This window comes from Drosophila bipectinata, chromosome 2L, assembly GCF_030179905.1.
Source record: "Drosophila bipectinata strain 14024-0381.07 chromosome 2L, DbipHiC1v2, whole genome shotgun sequence".
NCBI classification, from domain to species: Eukaryota; Metazoa; Arthropoda; class Insecta; order Diptera; family Drosophilidae; genus Drosophila; species Drosophila bipectinata.
The window spans coordinates 1,235,158-1,249,736 of NC_091736.1; the positions used below are offsets into that span (position 1 = coordinate 1,235,158).

Below are 14,579 nucleotides of genomic sequence, written 5' to 3' on the forward strand. Positions count from 1 at the left end.
AAAGCCGAGCCAACAATGTCCTGCTCCTTGCTGAGAGCGGTGCTCCCGCCAAAAGCTCTCTCTCGCCCGCTCAGCTGTGCGTGGGCGTTGCAAACAGCTGATGGCTCTCCTTTGGCCTAATTTGATGACATTGCTTTAGTGCACAATCAGAAAAATATTGAATATTGAAGAATGCTTCAAAAAAATTAAAATAAAATAAAAAATGTAATATACAATTTAATATTGATATTTACCTTTTGCAAAAAAATAAAAGAGGCGAGATAAACTTGTCGTAAAAAAAAAAACGTGATCGCAAAGCCATTACAGAGTGCTGTTAGGCACTGCATAGAGCTGTTAAGCACAGGGTTGCTTCGATTATCGAATCAGCTGTTTTAACAGCTTTTATATCGGAGAAGATCGACTTCCGGTACTGAAGACGCTAACCCTTGACTAAAATTATTACTTATAAAATAAAAATATAACCTCTTATTTTGTACAGTGTTAAAGCTCGCAGTCTCCTACATTTGGGAGTGCAATCGGCTGCCTGTTATCCTAGCTGACATTGTAAACATGACCAAAATGCATGTTCCCCAAGGTGGCTGGGTGTTCGTGTGGGTGTGTGTGTGGCAGTATGTGCGGGTGTAAAGCCACATTTGACGTGCCAGTGCCACATTCATTTGCATATTTGAGAGCCTTTTCTGGCTTATGCGTGAAGTGTATGGTTGTGTGGGTGTGTATGAATGAGAGAGGGAAAGAGAGAGACCGCATCGCATCGCATACGCTCAAGTCTCATGTGTAAGGCATAGATAAGTTCAACTTAATTAAAGTTTCAAAAAGGGACAAAACGGTGACTGCTGGTTTTTTGGGCTGCTCGTTGCATAAATTATGACAATTGGCCATGCGGCTTACAAGATGCACCCGAGACCTTGCTTATTTTCCCTTATTATCATTATCATCATGGTAATTTGCCAGCTGTAGTAGTTAGTGTAATATTTATACCACCCTTCTTCTCGTTTAGGCATAAATCCCTGTAAGTCTCTTATTAATGAGAATGCTCTGGTTTTGCCCAAGAGATTGGTCAGGAAAACGAAAGGTGTATAATCCCCTTCAAGTGTTTCTGTGTGATTGGTTAGTAATCCCCCAAATTTCAACACCATGCTGAGTTTGCATTCCATTTAATAAAAAATATTAAAAATAAAAGCTTCATCTAAATATTTGAAAATCCAAGGAGATTATTTTGCTGTTAAATCGCTCAAATGTCTTCATTAATGCCTCGATTCACGCAGATTAAAATCAGTCATATCGCTCATAAAGTTGTTCCCACATTTGACATTATTTTTTGTAATGCGCCAGATTATCATATCACATTTATTTGATTAGATTGTCATTTGAATTAAGTCTTAATCATAATATTTGGCAATTCATAGAGATCATTATGTAGCTAAAATTCATAAAATGCCTCATTGTTTCCTCGATTCATTACCATTAAAATATTATATACATATATTCATGTATGAATTTTTCACACACTTTAAATTATAATAAGTCATCACTCCTAAAAAAAATGATTATTAAAATATGTACATATGTATACCTAGTATAGTCCATAAAACCTTACAATAAATACGAATGCACTTACAGAAGTTTGTGAAAAAATAACCCTCTAACACCTTTTTGGTTTTTAACATATGCATAATAATCATCATAGTCATCATCATCGCTCTCATCCGAAGAAGAAACATTAAGATCCTCCATAAGTTCCTTGAAGCCATACTCGGTCTGGTCATTGTCCCTGATAAAACTTGAATGGAATTTGTTAATATCACATAGCCTCGCTGAATCTTCCTCTTTGCGCTTCTTTATTTCGGAAATTACTTGATCTTGGGACTTGTCCTCGTGCTCCTTTTGTGCCAATTTGATAATCATCTGCACGGCTAGTTCGTTCTGCTCCTCCAAAGTAAGAACTCTCTCCGGAGCATCATCTACCTCCTCATAGGCAGCCACATCTTCAATCGAATAACCGTCACTCATTTTTGTTCTCAGGAGCAGTACAAAAAACGTCTAACAACTTAGCTCTTTGCGACTCGAATGAAAGATGTCAAACTACTGATGGCTTCTTTCATAATTTATCGATTAATAATTTCATTCCTCTTTAGTTATCGAACAAAGAGTGAGAAGTGTGTTTGGGATATCTTCTAAAATATTTTTTTTATATAAAGCGGAGCAACAAATGTGATTTTAACGGGTCCAAAGTTCCTATGTTTCATTTCCATTATTCCAACATTTAGCTTTTTATCAAATGGGCGTTCTACGGTTACTGCACCATACTTAATCCAAAATTGAAATTTCAGAAATTAAATCCATGCATAAGTATCGGATATAATGTACCGATCCTTATGGAGTATGGAGTTATGGAGTTTTGGTATCAGACCAATTTCTTCAAATATATAGTTTTGAAAAAAGTCCCCCGCTTTTACAAGTAGAATCATGAAGTAGAATCATATTAATTATAATAATTGTAACAAGCGCATGAAAGCCCTGTTTAAAAAAATTATTATTTTGAAATTTCGATTAAGTTATAGAAATTGCCTTAATTCACCTCGAAAAAATATGCCTATACCGAAACGCATTCACACTTTGTTTAATTTGGAACTGCTTTTGTTTGTGATGGATAATTGTTTGTGAATAATATTTAAAGGTATCTTAAAAATTTTTGTAAATAACTAAATAGTTTGGTAAAAAACAAAGTCCACAATTGTTTTAAGCATAAGCTTAAAGTACAAGTAAGGAACTCAGCCAAAAATCAACAAGTCGCTATTAAATAGCTTTGTAAATACTATATATGTATTCCGATGACAGTCTTTTTATAAGGATATTCGAAAAAATTTAAAACAATGTTTAAAAACATTTAATGTTTTTTAAAATTTATTAATAACCTAGACGAGACACAAACCTTTTTTTTAGAAGGTAAAGGTTGGAAAGCTTTCCAGAGAACAAAGCTTTTAAGGTTTTTGTCTGTAGTGAGGTGAGTTTCTCTTTTAGTCCTGCATGTTGGGATAGGTTTTGAATGAGAAAAATAACTTCGAAGTAAAAAAACGCTTAGCTTATTACTCTAAGTAGCTCTATTAGTAGTTAAGTAGTTATTACTCTAAGTTCTTAATTAATTAGAGTTTTTAAAATCGTAGCAAATATCTAAGCCATTGAACCTATTAAGCATTCGAACCTATTGCTAATTACCACTGAACAAGTCTCAAGTTAAAACTAAATTGCACAGCCTGCATTTAAATTGCGCCAAATTAAGCACCTTCTGGCTATTTATAACATGTCAAGGACACGCATTAGGACTTATTGATTAGTATAGCCGTTGGCAGGACCCAACACCCCGAACCGGTTGCTGCATTAAATAAATTATGGGCTTCAGCGATTACAATCGGTCAGCGTCAAGTTCGTCACGCATCGTAACATCGCAATAATTGCAGGTGTCATTGAGTTGGGAAACCAAAACAAAAACAGTCGAAACCTATTCAATTATGGCCAACACCGATCCATTTAACAATAGGGATTAAAAATTCCATTTGTTTCCAAAGGTCGTGACAAGGTACGCGTTAAACATCCTAGGTATTAAGACTGACATGACACGCACCTTGGCGGTGACAATAAAAACAAAAGGAAAACCAATCAAAATCAGTTCTATATAATAGGTTTACTGAAATTTTGTGGGCGGATATGAGAAATAATGACATTCGAAGCAATGACATGCAGGCATTTGAACAACAGGTTATATTTAAAAATGGATTATTCCGGATGGCTTTTTTATTTGTTTTTATTGAGAATTTAGGTAGTACTACTAAAATATGGTAAGCTTTTCAAACTATGCTTTCTTTTTTAAAATATAATTCAAATATAATTAAATCAGGGATTCCCTTTTATCATAAATTTATCACAAATATTTCAACTCTCATTCTTTTCTATTATTTTCAGAATGAAATATAATGTATTTTACAAAATATAATATACACAAAATAATAGCATTTAACTTAAATTAAAATCAAAGTTATTGGAAAAAGTATTTACATGAAAAAGCCCTATCCAGCTAACCAGACACTTTAATATTCCTCACAGCTTGACTGCCACATGTCGTATACTTAATAAACTCAACCGACTTCTCCAATCCCAGTCCCCAGTTCCAATATCCAATATCCCAGCAAAACCATGACCAAGAACAACAACCTCAACCGAGCCATAAACTTGGCGCCAGTTGAGGCAAAAAAAGCTGAGCTGCCAAAGCGAGAAAGCAATAGTGCTAAAGCGAGAAAGCAAACACTAGAAGGACTTCCACGAGGAACTTCAATTCAACGTTGCATGCAACACAATCCGAATCTGGGCCGTTGCACTTGCAACCAACACCTGTTGCACTCACTTTGAGGTTGCCGCTGCTATTGTTGCTGTCGCCGGGCTCCGGTGGCGGCTCCACTTGCAGGTTAAGGTTCTGCTGGGAGGCGGCCGGCGTGGGCTGGGGCGTGGAGAGCTGCTCGCCGCCGCCGGCACAATAATCCGCCACGCTGGGCACCAGCAGGACACCCACCTTGTTGCGGGCTACCTGCTGTTGGGTGGTGGAGCGGCGGTGCCGCGAGGGCAGCATCATTCGGTGGGCGACCAGAGCCATGATCGGAGCTCCGAGGGTCGGATGGATATACCGTTATCTCACTAAATAGCACACACTGCACTTTTTTTTGGGGATTTTTTGGGGCAACGGAACGAATATCCTGCGGAGGACAAATCAATGCCGCGTTTGCCTTAAGGAAATGCTCGCCGCCAACTGAAAGACAACCAAAAAAGCTAAAAAAAAATGGAGGAAAACCAGCGGCGAACGAAAAACGAAAGCGAAACTTTCAACGCACCGGAAAGAGGCGAAAGGAAATGGCCGTCCGCCCTCTCGCTCGCACTCATTTTCCGCCATTTGGAGCTCGTCAGTGGGTCGGTCGGTGGGTGTGTGTCTGTGTGTGTGTGTGTTTGCGTACTAAACGCCGCATGTTTGATGAACGTTTTTGTTGTTGCTCCTTTAACGTTAATATTAATGTAGGAATCACATTGTCTGCTTCGAGTGTATCCTTGTTCGGGTGAGTGTGTGTGTGGCAGTGAATGCACTATAGGAAATATGACCACTTTTTCTGGCCAAAAATAATATCTCAAGAACGAAACAAGATATTTAAGTTCTGATTTTTGATTTGAGTTCACATGGTCAATAGATTCAATATTTTAAAAAAATGTGGGCGTGGCACCGCCCACTTTTTAAGAAACACATTCTAACTCAAAAACTAAGCAAGATATTTAAATTTTGATTTTTGATTTGAGTTTATATGGTCAAAAGAACTCAGAAATGAAAAAATTGTGGGCGTGGCACCGCCCCCTATTTAAAAATAACATTCTAACTGTTCGGTTTTGCACTAGTCTCACAGCTAACAGATTCACATTAAAGGTGTTGAGGTTGCCTCCTTAAATTATAAATTTCTTCGAAAGTGCATTTTTATGCATATTCATATTTCACTCATTTGAAGAAAATTAAACAATCTACAACATGGACTAAATTACATTGTCCGACTCCGCCAGACTTGGTTTAAATCTCTTTTTAAAAATGTGATTTATTTCTAAAAATTTCTAATGCTAGACTGCTTACATTTTCACTTTATTAAAAAGACAACACAAGTTTTTTGGACACTTCACATACACAAACACACAATACAAACCACTTAAAAAAGTATTTATTTCAAAACTTTTTATTTTGTCCATAAAATTTTAAGTATTCGTGTTTTTAAAATCGCACCAAAAAATCGTAAATTCTCATGTAAATGTTAACATCAACAGCTGTTTTTAACAGCTGTTTTCTTCGCAGTGGCGCCATCTATGAAAATTTCTGGTATGCAACATTAAAAATTAATCTATTGTGAATGATATGCAGTTAAAATTATTTAAATCCTTTAACTTTCAAAAAATGGTTTTTGGCCAGAAAAAGTGGTCAAATTTCCTATAGTGGAATGTCTCGGCGACTGTCGTGTCTGCCAGTGTCTGTGTGCCGCCGTGGTTGTGAGAGTATCTGGCTCTGTGTGTGTGTTAGTTTACCAACACGTGCACGCCACATTTAATAAACGAATGCCGAAAAACAAGCAGGAAACATGGCGCAAATGTATTATTTGTTGTTAAAATAAAATGACGAAAAGGAAAACAAGTTGTAACATAATAAAAAGCGATATTGACATGCGCGACTTCATAACACCCTTCGTATAGCTTGGGTAAAAGTATTGGAAATCGGGTAATATCTGAAAAACTATATATTAGAAAATAAACTAGAATCTATATCCTTACAGGCCATATCCTTACAAAATTTTTAATTGTATTGAATATCATTCTATCTTTAAAAATAAGTATTTGTCCCAAATATTAAACTCTTTTTTCGATTGTTCAGTTATACGGCAGCTAAAGGATATAGTCGACCGAGCGTTATAAAATTTGGTAGGTTGATCATATGGCTATAGGATATAGTCCCCTATATGGCCCACGGTGATGGCTATATCTTCCTCAATCCTGATCCGATTCTCAAGCGGAGTACCTTAAACGATTTCTAGATCGATTCTCCACTATTCTGCATTAAAATCCTGAGACAAAATATTTTTTAAATTTTTTGTCCATTTTTCGTGATGGGATCCCTTGAAAATGCGGTTTTCCCCTATATGGCCCACGGTGATGGCTATATCTTCCTCAATCCTGATCCGATTCTCAAGCGGAGTACCTTAAACGATTTCTAGATCGATTCTCCACTATTCTGCATCAAAATCCTGAGACAAAATATTTTTTAAATTTTTTGTCCATTTTTCGTGATGGGATCCTTTGAAAATGGGGTTTCCCCTATATGGCCCATAGTGATGGCTATATCTTCCTCAATCCTGATCCGATTCTCAAGCGGAGTACCTTAAACGATTTCTAGATCGATTCTCCACTATTCTGCATCAAAATCCTGAGACAAAATATTTTTTAAATTTTTTGTCCATTTTTCGTGATGGGATCCTTTGAAAATGGGGTTTCCCCTATATGGCCCATAGTGATGGCTATATCTTCCTCAATCTTGATCCGATTCTCAAGCGGAGTACCTTAAACGATTTCTAGATCGATTCTCCACCACTCTGCATCAAAATCCTGAGACAAAATATTTTTTAAATTTTTTGTCCATTTTTCGTGGTGGGATCCCTTGAAAATGGGGTTTTCCCCTATATGGCCCACGGTGATGGCTATATCTTCCTCAATCCTGATCCGATTCACAAGCGGAGTACCTTAAACGATTTCTAGATCGATTCTCTACTATTCTTCATCAAAATCCTGAGACAAAATATTTTTTAAATTTTTTGTCCATTTTTCGTGATGGGATCCCTTGAAAATGCGGTTTCCCATATATGGCCCATAGTGATGGCTATATCTTCCTCAATCCTGATCCGATTCTCAAGCGGAGTACCTTAAACGATTTCTAGATCGATTCTCCACCACTCTGCATCAAAATCCTGAGACAAAATATTTTTTAAATTTTTTGTCCATTTTTCGTGGTGGATCCCTTGAAAATGGGGTTTTCCCCTATATGGCCCACGGTGATGGCTATATCTTCCTCAATCCTGATCCGATTCTCAAGCGGAGCACCTTAAACGATTTCTAGATCGATTCTCCACCACTCTGCATCAAAATCCTGAGACAAAATATTTTTTACATTGTTTGTCCATTTTTCGTGATGGGATCCCTTGAAAATGCGGTTTTCCCCTATATGGCCCACGGTGATGGCTATATCTTCCTCAATTCTCATCCGATTCTCAAGCGGAGTACCTTAAACGATTTCTAGATCGATTCTCCACCACTCTGCATCAAAATCCTAAGAGAAAATATTTTTGAAATTTTTTGTCCATTTTTTGTGATGGAATCCCTTGAAAATGGGGATTTTCCCCTATATGGCCCACGGTGATGGCTATATCTTCCTCAATCCTGATCCGATTCACAAGCGGAGTACCTTAAACGATTTCTAGATCGATTCTCCACTATTCTGCATCAAAACCCTGAGACAAAATATTTTTTTAATTTTTTGTCCATTTTTCGTGATGGGATCCCTTGGAAATGGGGTTTTCCCCTATATGGCCCACGGTGATGGCTATATCTTCCTCAATCCTGATCCGATTCTCAAGCGGAGTACCTTAAACCATTTCTAGATCGATTCTCCACTATTCTGCATCAAAATCTTGAGACAAAATATTTTTTAAATTTTTTGTCCATTCTTCGTGGTGGGATCCCTTGAAAATGGGGTTTTCCCCTATATGGCCCACAGTGATGGCTCTATCTTCCCCAATTCTCATCCGATTCTCAAGCGGAGTACCTTAAACGATTTCTAGATCGATTCTCCACCATTCTGCATCAAAATCCCAAGACAAAATATTTTTTAGATTTTTTGTCGAATTTTCGTGATGAGATCCCTTGGAAATGGGGTTTTTCCCATATGGCCCTTATATCAAACATACAAAAATTAAAAAATACCCTTCTTTTTATTTCCTTTCATGTAGGCACACAATCACATAAATTCCTCATTTTTTGGGGCCTCATTTTATTGCTCGAAAATACACACAAATTCCTTGGTTCGGATCGAAAGCTGCAAAATTAAATAGTTAGGATCAAGAAGAAAGATGATGCGCCGATTTGGTCTTAAAAGCTGTGCCCTAGTCCGCACCTATGCCAAGGACATTCGCTTTGGGTCCGAGGCTCGCAATCTGCTTCTGCAGGGAGTAAATGTGATGGCCAATGCAGTGGCCACCACTCTGGGACCGAAGGGCCGGAACGTGCTGATCGAGCAGCTGCTGGTGTCACCGAAGATCACCAAGGACGGCATCACGGTGGCCAATAATGTCGAGATGCACGATCGACGCCGCAACCTGGGCGTCCAGCTCATTCGCCAGGCCACCAACAAAACCAACAACGAGATCGGAGATGGCACCACGACGGCCACGATCCTTGCTCGGGCCATGACCTGCCAAGGCATGCACACTCTCCGCCAGCCGAACATCAATGTCCAGCTACTGCGGGAGGGAATGCTGAGTGCGGCGCAGGTGGTGAGCGACGCCCTCCAGGACATGTCCCAATCGATCGACACCATCGGCGAGGTGGAGGCTGTGGCCAAGGTGGCACTCAACGGGGACGAAAGCCTTTCCGGCCTGATAGGGGACATAATAATGGAGCTGGGCGAGAGTGGAGTTATCCTGGTCAAGGATTCATCCAGCGGAAAGGACGAGGTTACTTTCCAGGAGGGCGTGCACATAGATTCGAGCTATGCCTCTCCATTCTTTGCATTGGATAAGGAAGACGGCCTCCTGGAGTTTCACGACTGCCTGCTGTTGATCACCCTGGCCAGGATTCAAGAGGTTTCCCAAGTATTACCCGCCTTGGAGTTGGCCAAGGCCAAGGGTCAGCCCCTGGTGATCATTGCCAAGGAGTTCTCGAACGATGTTCTGAAGGCATTGGTTCTGAATCAGCTGAAAGGGTGCGTCCAGGTGTGCGCCATTAATGCTCCAGGATGCGTGGATAATAGGCGCGACGATATGGAGGATCTGGCTATATGCATGGGAGCCACCCTCCTGGAGGATGAGAGCTGGCTGGCCAACCTTGAAGAGGACCAATTGGGCGAAGTGGAGGAAGTCTTTGTGAATTCCAAAGAGACGCACCTTCTGAAGCCGCTGAACGTGGACAAGAAACTGAAGAAACGCCGCTTCTTTGAAATCGCAGAGCTCAAGAAGAAGGCCTTCACCGACGAGGAAATGGAGCGACTGCATCAGCGGGAGGGCAGGCTGCTGGGACGACTGGCCGTTGTCCGGGTGGGCGGGGTCAGCGAAATGGAAATAACGGAACGTAAGGAGCGCCTCAAGGACTCCATTAACGCCGTGCGCAAGGCCATGAGCGATGGTGTCCTGCCTGGCGGTGGTACTGCCTACCTGCGTTGCATTCCGATCCTGGATAAGCTTAAGCCTGCGAAAACGAAGGAGCAGCAAATGGGCAGGGAGATCGTGCGGGATGCACTGCGCCTGCCCTGCTACACCATCGCTCGCAATGCAGGCGTTGATCCCGACGAGGTCACTCGCAACGTCCTGCAAGGCAGTGGCAACTTCGGTTACGATGCCGCCGCCGGGGAGTACGGAGATCTGATCGAACGCGAAATCATGGACCCCACAGATGTGATGCGGCATGCCGTAGTCTGTGCCACCGGTATTGCCGCCATGATGGCCACCACAGAGGTGGTGATCACAGAGGAGCCGGTCAAGCCAAAGGTTCCCCAAAACCAGGTCACGAGGGATTTGGCAAGTCTGGTTGGCATGTAGACCAGTATGTTTCCTTCCATTTTTTTTTGAGACGTGCATGTGCGATTACAAATTATTTCAATATCTAAATTTCTTTGACTTATGTGACTTGAAAAATATTTGGATAGCAAGGAATTATTATTAAAATTAAAGCGAATAAAACAAAATTATAGCATATATAGCTCAAATAAATTGTTTTCTTTAATTAATTGTATTTATTTCAATTATTTATTAATTAATTGTTAAATTCTACTCCTTGCTAAAAATTTCCACAGTGCACTTAAGGGTATCCTTGTTTTTCCAGTGGAAACCATAATTTAAGCTCGTAGAGGCACGCATGCCGTACCGCTTTCAATAGACAGAATGGAAATTCCTATCGCTCGTCCCTCGGCGTCCTGCCCCCATCCATCCAAACACCCACATGTCCTTGTACATGCTCCTGCTCCTGTTCACTCATTTCGACTTGACCTTAACCATTTGCTGCGCTTTGTTTGGGCGCCGGCAACACAAACAAGGAAAGAGACCTCAAATAATGTTACACAAAAAGGGAGTCCTGGCGGCGGCGTGGAGGGGGTAATGTCAGCGAGCGCAATTCTATTTATCTTGATATATATGCGTTATATATTGGAGTCGTGTATGTCAGTTATGTAAGCATGTAGCGATGTCATTAACGGTGGTTAGGGGCAATTAAATGAAGGGAAAAAGCCAGAGGGGAGCTGGCAACACGTATACGTCACGTTGGCCGCACAAACAGAAACATCTGTTTATTAAGAGGGTCAAGCCCTTAACGCATGCATAATTAACTGCCATTGGTTATTTTTATGGGTCACTGCCACCTTCGAGGGTCGTTGTTCGTTTTTGCAGGCCCACAAAATTGCAATCTGAATAATGCAACAGAGTTACTTAAAGGCGGAAATCAGGATAATGTATACGGCGTGGCCTGAGTTGCCTGAGAACTTTGCAATTTAAACGATGTTTCTGGTTCTATATTCGCTTAAAATTAGTACTTACCTTGAGGCGAAGATATAGCTAAGCATACACATACATTTACTATATAGATACATAGATGGGCGGTACGATACCAGAGCCGGGGCTCTAACGGTTCTTGAGGAAGCGCAGCATTTTGCGGCGCCCAGTTTTGTAGCAATGTCGGTTATGTTGTGTGCAAAATGATATGGAATCGTGCTGGCTGTGAAAGAGATTCGGAAAATACTCATCTGGATTAGCAGTTGTGATTTCTCAAGCCCTAGACTCTCACGACAACACGTATGCTCCATTGTTGGTTTTGTTTTTGGTTCTGTTTTCGGTTGCTGGGGTTTATTGTTCGTAAATACAAAATATCAAATCCAATGGCAAAACAAGCCTGACAAGTTGTCGCCTCTTGTTTTAGCAACGAAACCCCCTCGATACCCCACCCGAAACTGAAAAAAAAGCTGAAAGGAAGGAAGCTAAAAAGGACAACAACAGCGTAAACATCACATTGTCATGTCTGGTCATAGAACAAGGATACACACACCCCCAGCACACACATTTACACAGAGACAACCCATAAGCACTCACACCAAGCCAAGGTCCTCGACTGTGCCGAAGGATTTTTTTTGTCGGTTTTTGCTCCTGTTTTTTCCCTGTTGTCTGACAACTTCCGACTTTTGCGGTGGCGGCTCATAAATCAAAATGACCCAAAACGCGCCACGAAACGGTAAGGCGTTGCAAAGAGAAATCGCCAACAAAAAGTTGATCACAATTATCCTGTCCCAGTCCAGAAGAATTTGAGTAATTTGTGCAGTTAAGACTGTGATTAACGTATTTTTAAGCTTTTTATGCGATATTTATTAGCCTTGTCTTCATATAAATTGCATTTCCCCTTGGAGTTTTTTCATTTTGAAACCGTTTTTTTGTTAAGAGTGTTCTTTTTACTTACAAATCCTCACTCTAATTTAAGTTTTTTAAGCTCGCGCCATAGAGGTCCTTCAAACTTTCACCTTTAAGCAACCAAGTGCCATAGCAGTCAGCATTTGGTGTCTGACAGCATTCAAATATATTTCCACCACGTGGTGGAAAAGATAATAGCTGACGTTACATATTTTTTAAAAATGAATAAAGCTCTCTTGACGAGAACTTTTACGTAATCCCAAATGCATAATCCTTTATTTTTTTGAAAATATTCATAGATGCTATAATATTAAAAAATTAATGGTACTTCCCTTACTTTGTAAAGCTTCTTAAGCATTCGTTTATATATTTGTTTTATATCCAACAGAAATTATTTAAGTCACTGACGTCAAGTTTTTTTAAATAAACAAGCAACAAATTTTTAATTTTGGTAAATTTTGAATTTATTTATGGTCTGTCAACAATGTTGCTGGTCATCTGGCAACTATGTTCCATCTGGGAAAAAGTATGTTCCCAGACTGGTCACACAGAAAATCCTTGCCACTATCTCCCATTGATAACAAGCCCCTCTAAAAGTATACAGAGATGTTTTAATTTTTAGCTAATTAAATGGAAAGCCTCAGCCCGTTTGTTTTCTGGTCGCAGACCAAACAGACACTCTTACTTAAAGTCGACCTCAAAGATGCCAAGGTATGTAGGAATGGTGTTAAAAGCCAACTCTTCCGAAACGAAAAATCAATAATCAAAATTTTTATAGGGCGCTATCGCAGACTTTTCGCCGGTTGCGGTGAATTTTAGTGCCAATGGCCACGGAGCCCGGGGCATGAATGCCTACAAGTTTCAATTGCACTTCTATGCCTTGATAGACGACGAGAACGCCACATTTGTGGTCAGCGACAACAAAATCGAATTACAGGTAAGGGAATCATATTGGATAAAATTGAATCAATATTGGATAAAAACCAAGACGTCGCTATCTAATCGTTTGAATATCTTTCGCCTGCGCAGATTAGAAAACTAGAACCGGAATGGTGGCCCCGGCTAGTGGCCACTCCTCAGAAACCACACTGGCTGAAGATAGACTTCGATCGCTGGCGCACCGAGGACGATGCCGAACTGGAGGAGAAGCCGCGGGACGTGCGCCAGGACTATCAGCAGGAGTACGCAGACCTGCAGAAGCGCGAGCTGGGCTACATTAAGGGTAAGATCTCTCTGTGATATTTTAGAACAGTATATAACTCTTAACTCTTTACTTTTAGAGAAAACGAAGAAAGTCTACATGATATTCTACAATCTGGCCATGTTTATAGGATACCTGTACATAGTGGCCGTCATGGGAGTGCTCTACTACCGCGATGGGGCTGAGAGCATTGCCAAGACATACGCCAACGTGGGCAACGCCTTCAAGTTTGTGCAATTGCTGCAGTATCTTGAGGTGATGCATCCGCTGTTCGGCTACACGAAGGGCAGTCCGCTGGTACCATTTTTCCAGGTATCGGGCCGCAACTTTGTGCTCTTTCTAATGATTGAAATGGAACCGCGCATGTACACCAAGCCAGTGGTATTCTATGTGTTTATCATTTGGTCTCTAGTGGAACTCGTTCGGTAAGTCAGCTTATTGCATGAGATTATGTATCTTCTAATGAGTCCTTTCTCCGCCAGCTATCCTTTCTATCTAAGTCAGCTGCTGGGTCGCGAAGTGGGCTTGCTCACCTGGCTACGCTACACCATCTGGATACCGCTTTACCCCATGGGCATTCTGTGTGAGGGAATCATTGTTCTCCGCAATATTCCCTTCATTGAGGAGACGAAACGGTTTTGCGTCGACATGCCCAACCGCTGGAACATCACTTTCGACATGGTTCTTTTCCTGAAAATCTACCTCCTGCTACTGATCCTGCCTGGCAGCTACCTTGTCATGTCGCACATGGCCAAGTTGCGGGCTAAGAAGCTGGGACGAGGGCGTGCCAAGCGCCGGCAGCACCTTCACGCCGACTAATCGACCCACTGCCCGGAGCAGGTTCGTTCGCACTGTGGCAGTACCTATTTCCTATTTTCGTTTAGCATAAGCAAACAGTCCAAAGAACTCTAGAGATCCACCAAACTATTCAACTTTTGACGTTCATTAAACATTTTTATCATATTGCAAATGTAAATTGTTTTCATTTCATTTTAAGGATACGTAGTGTAGGTGTAGTTTCGTGGTTTAGAATGGTGTTATTGTAGACCTAAACCTTAACTGAGATTTTTGTATGCATTTCTTAAATTCAAGGGTTTTGTAAGATTTGAATATTTATAATAGATAACTGCCATCCATTTTGGAACTTCACATATCAT

General features: G+C 40.6%; 4 protein-coding genes across 6 annotated transcripts in view; 2 read left to right on the forward strand and 2 right to left on the reverse strand.

Moving 5' to 3' along the window:
* Positions 1-14,579, reverse strand: part of LOC108131231 (streptococcal hemagglutinin) — a 54,467-nt gene that overhangs the window by 39,253 nt on the left and 635 nt on the right. The window contains exon 1 of one of the 2 annotated variants that reach the window (XM_017250014.2): positions 4,400-4,645. The exons of the other annotated variant lie outside the window; for it this stretch is intronic. Coding sequence (XP_017105503.2) covers positions 4,400-4,645 — 246 coding nt within the window. Of the gene's footprint in view, positions 1-4,399; positions 4,646-14,579 lie in introns of those variants that run through there. 2 annotated transcript variants of the gene reach the window in all.
* On the reverse strand, positions 1,150-2,115 carry LOC108131235 (uncharacterized). 2 transcript variants are annotated; one of them, XM_070277277.1, is made up of 2 exons: positions 1,619-2,115; positions 1,150-1,534 (listed from the first exon to the last, which is right to left on the reverse strand). In XM_070277277.1, the coding sequence occupies exons 1-2, from the start codon at positions 2,008-2,010 to the stop codon at positions 1,516-1,518; spliced, it is 411 nt and encodes a 136-aa protein (XP_070133378.1). In that variant the 5' UTR covers positions 2,011-2,115; the 3' UTR covers positions 1,150-1,515. The 2 variants fall into 2 exon arrangements, with proteins under 2 accessions (XP_070133378.1, XP_017105510.1); XM_017250021.3 differs by lacking the exon at positions 1,150-1,534 and having other exon boundaries at positions 1,639-1,780; positions 1,855-2,091.
* Positions 8,555-10,541, forward strand: Hsp60D (Heat shock protein 60D). The gene has a single exon (XM_017250017.3). The coding sequence runs from the start codon at positions 8,688-8,690 to the stop codon at positions 10,368-10,370; it is 1,683 nt and encodes a 560-aa protein (XP_017105506.2). The 5' UTR covers positions 8,555-8,687; the 3' UTR covers positions 10,371-10,541.
* Hacd2 (3-hydroxyacyl-CoA dehydratase 2) lies at positions 12,768-14,392 on the forward strand. The gene is made up of 5 exons (XM_017250018.3): positions 12,768-12,932; positions 13,000-13,158; positions 13,251-13,443; positions 13,502-13,847; positions 13,905-14,392. Exons 1-5 carry the CDS (start codon positions 12,852-12,854, stop codon positions 14,239-14,241), a joined length of 1,116 nt encoding a protein of 371 aa, XP_017105507.1. The 5' UTR covers positions 12,768-12,851; the 3' UTR covers positions 14,242-14,392.

Coding starts and splice junctions, on each gene's coding strand:
- LOC108131235 (XM_070277277.1), bottom strand. CDS start 2,010: ATGAGTGACGGTTATTCGATTGAAGATGTGGCTGCCTATGAGGAGGTA.
- Hsp60D (XM_017250017.3), top strand. CDS start 8,688: ATGATGCGCCGATTTGGTCTTAAAAGCTGTGCCCTAGTCCGCACCTAT.
- Hacd2 (XM_017250018.3), top strand. CDS start 12,852: ATGGAAAGCCTCAGCCCGTTTGTTTTCTGGTCGCAGACCAAACAGACA. Junction 13,159..13,250: donor ACAACAAAATCGAATTACAG/GTAAGGGAATCA, acceptor TCGCCTGCGCAG/ATTAGAAAACTAGAACCGGA. Junction 13,848..13,904: donor TCTCTAGTGGAACTCGTTCG/GTAAGTCAGCTT, acceptor TTTCTCCGCCAG/CTATCCTTTCTATCTAAGTC.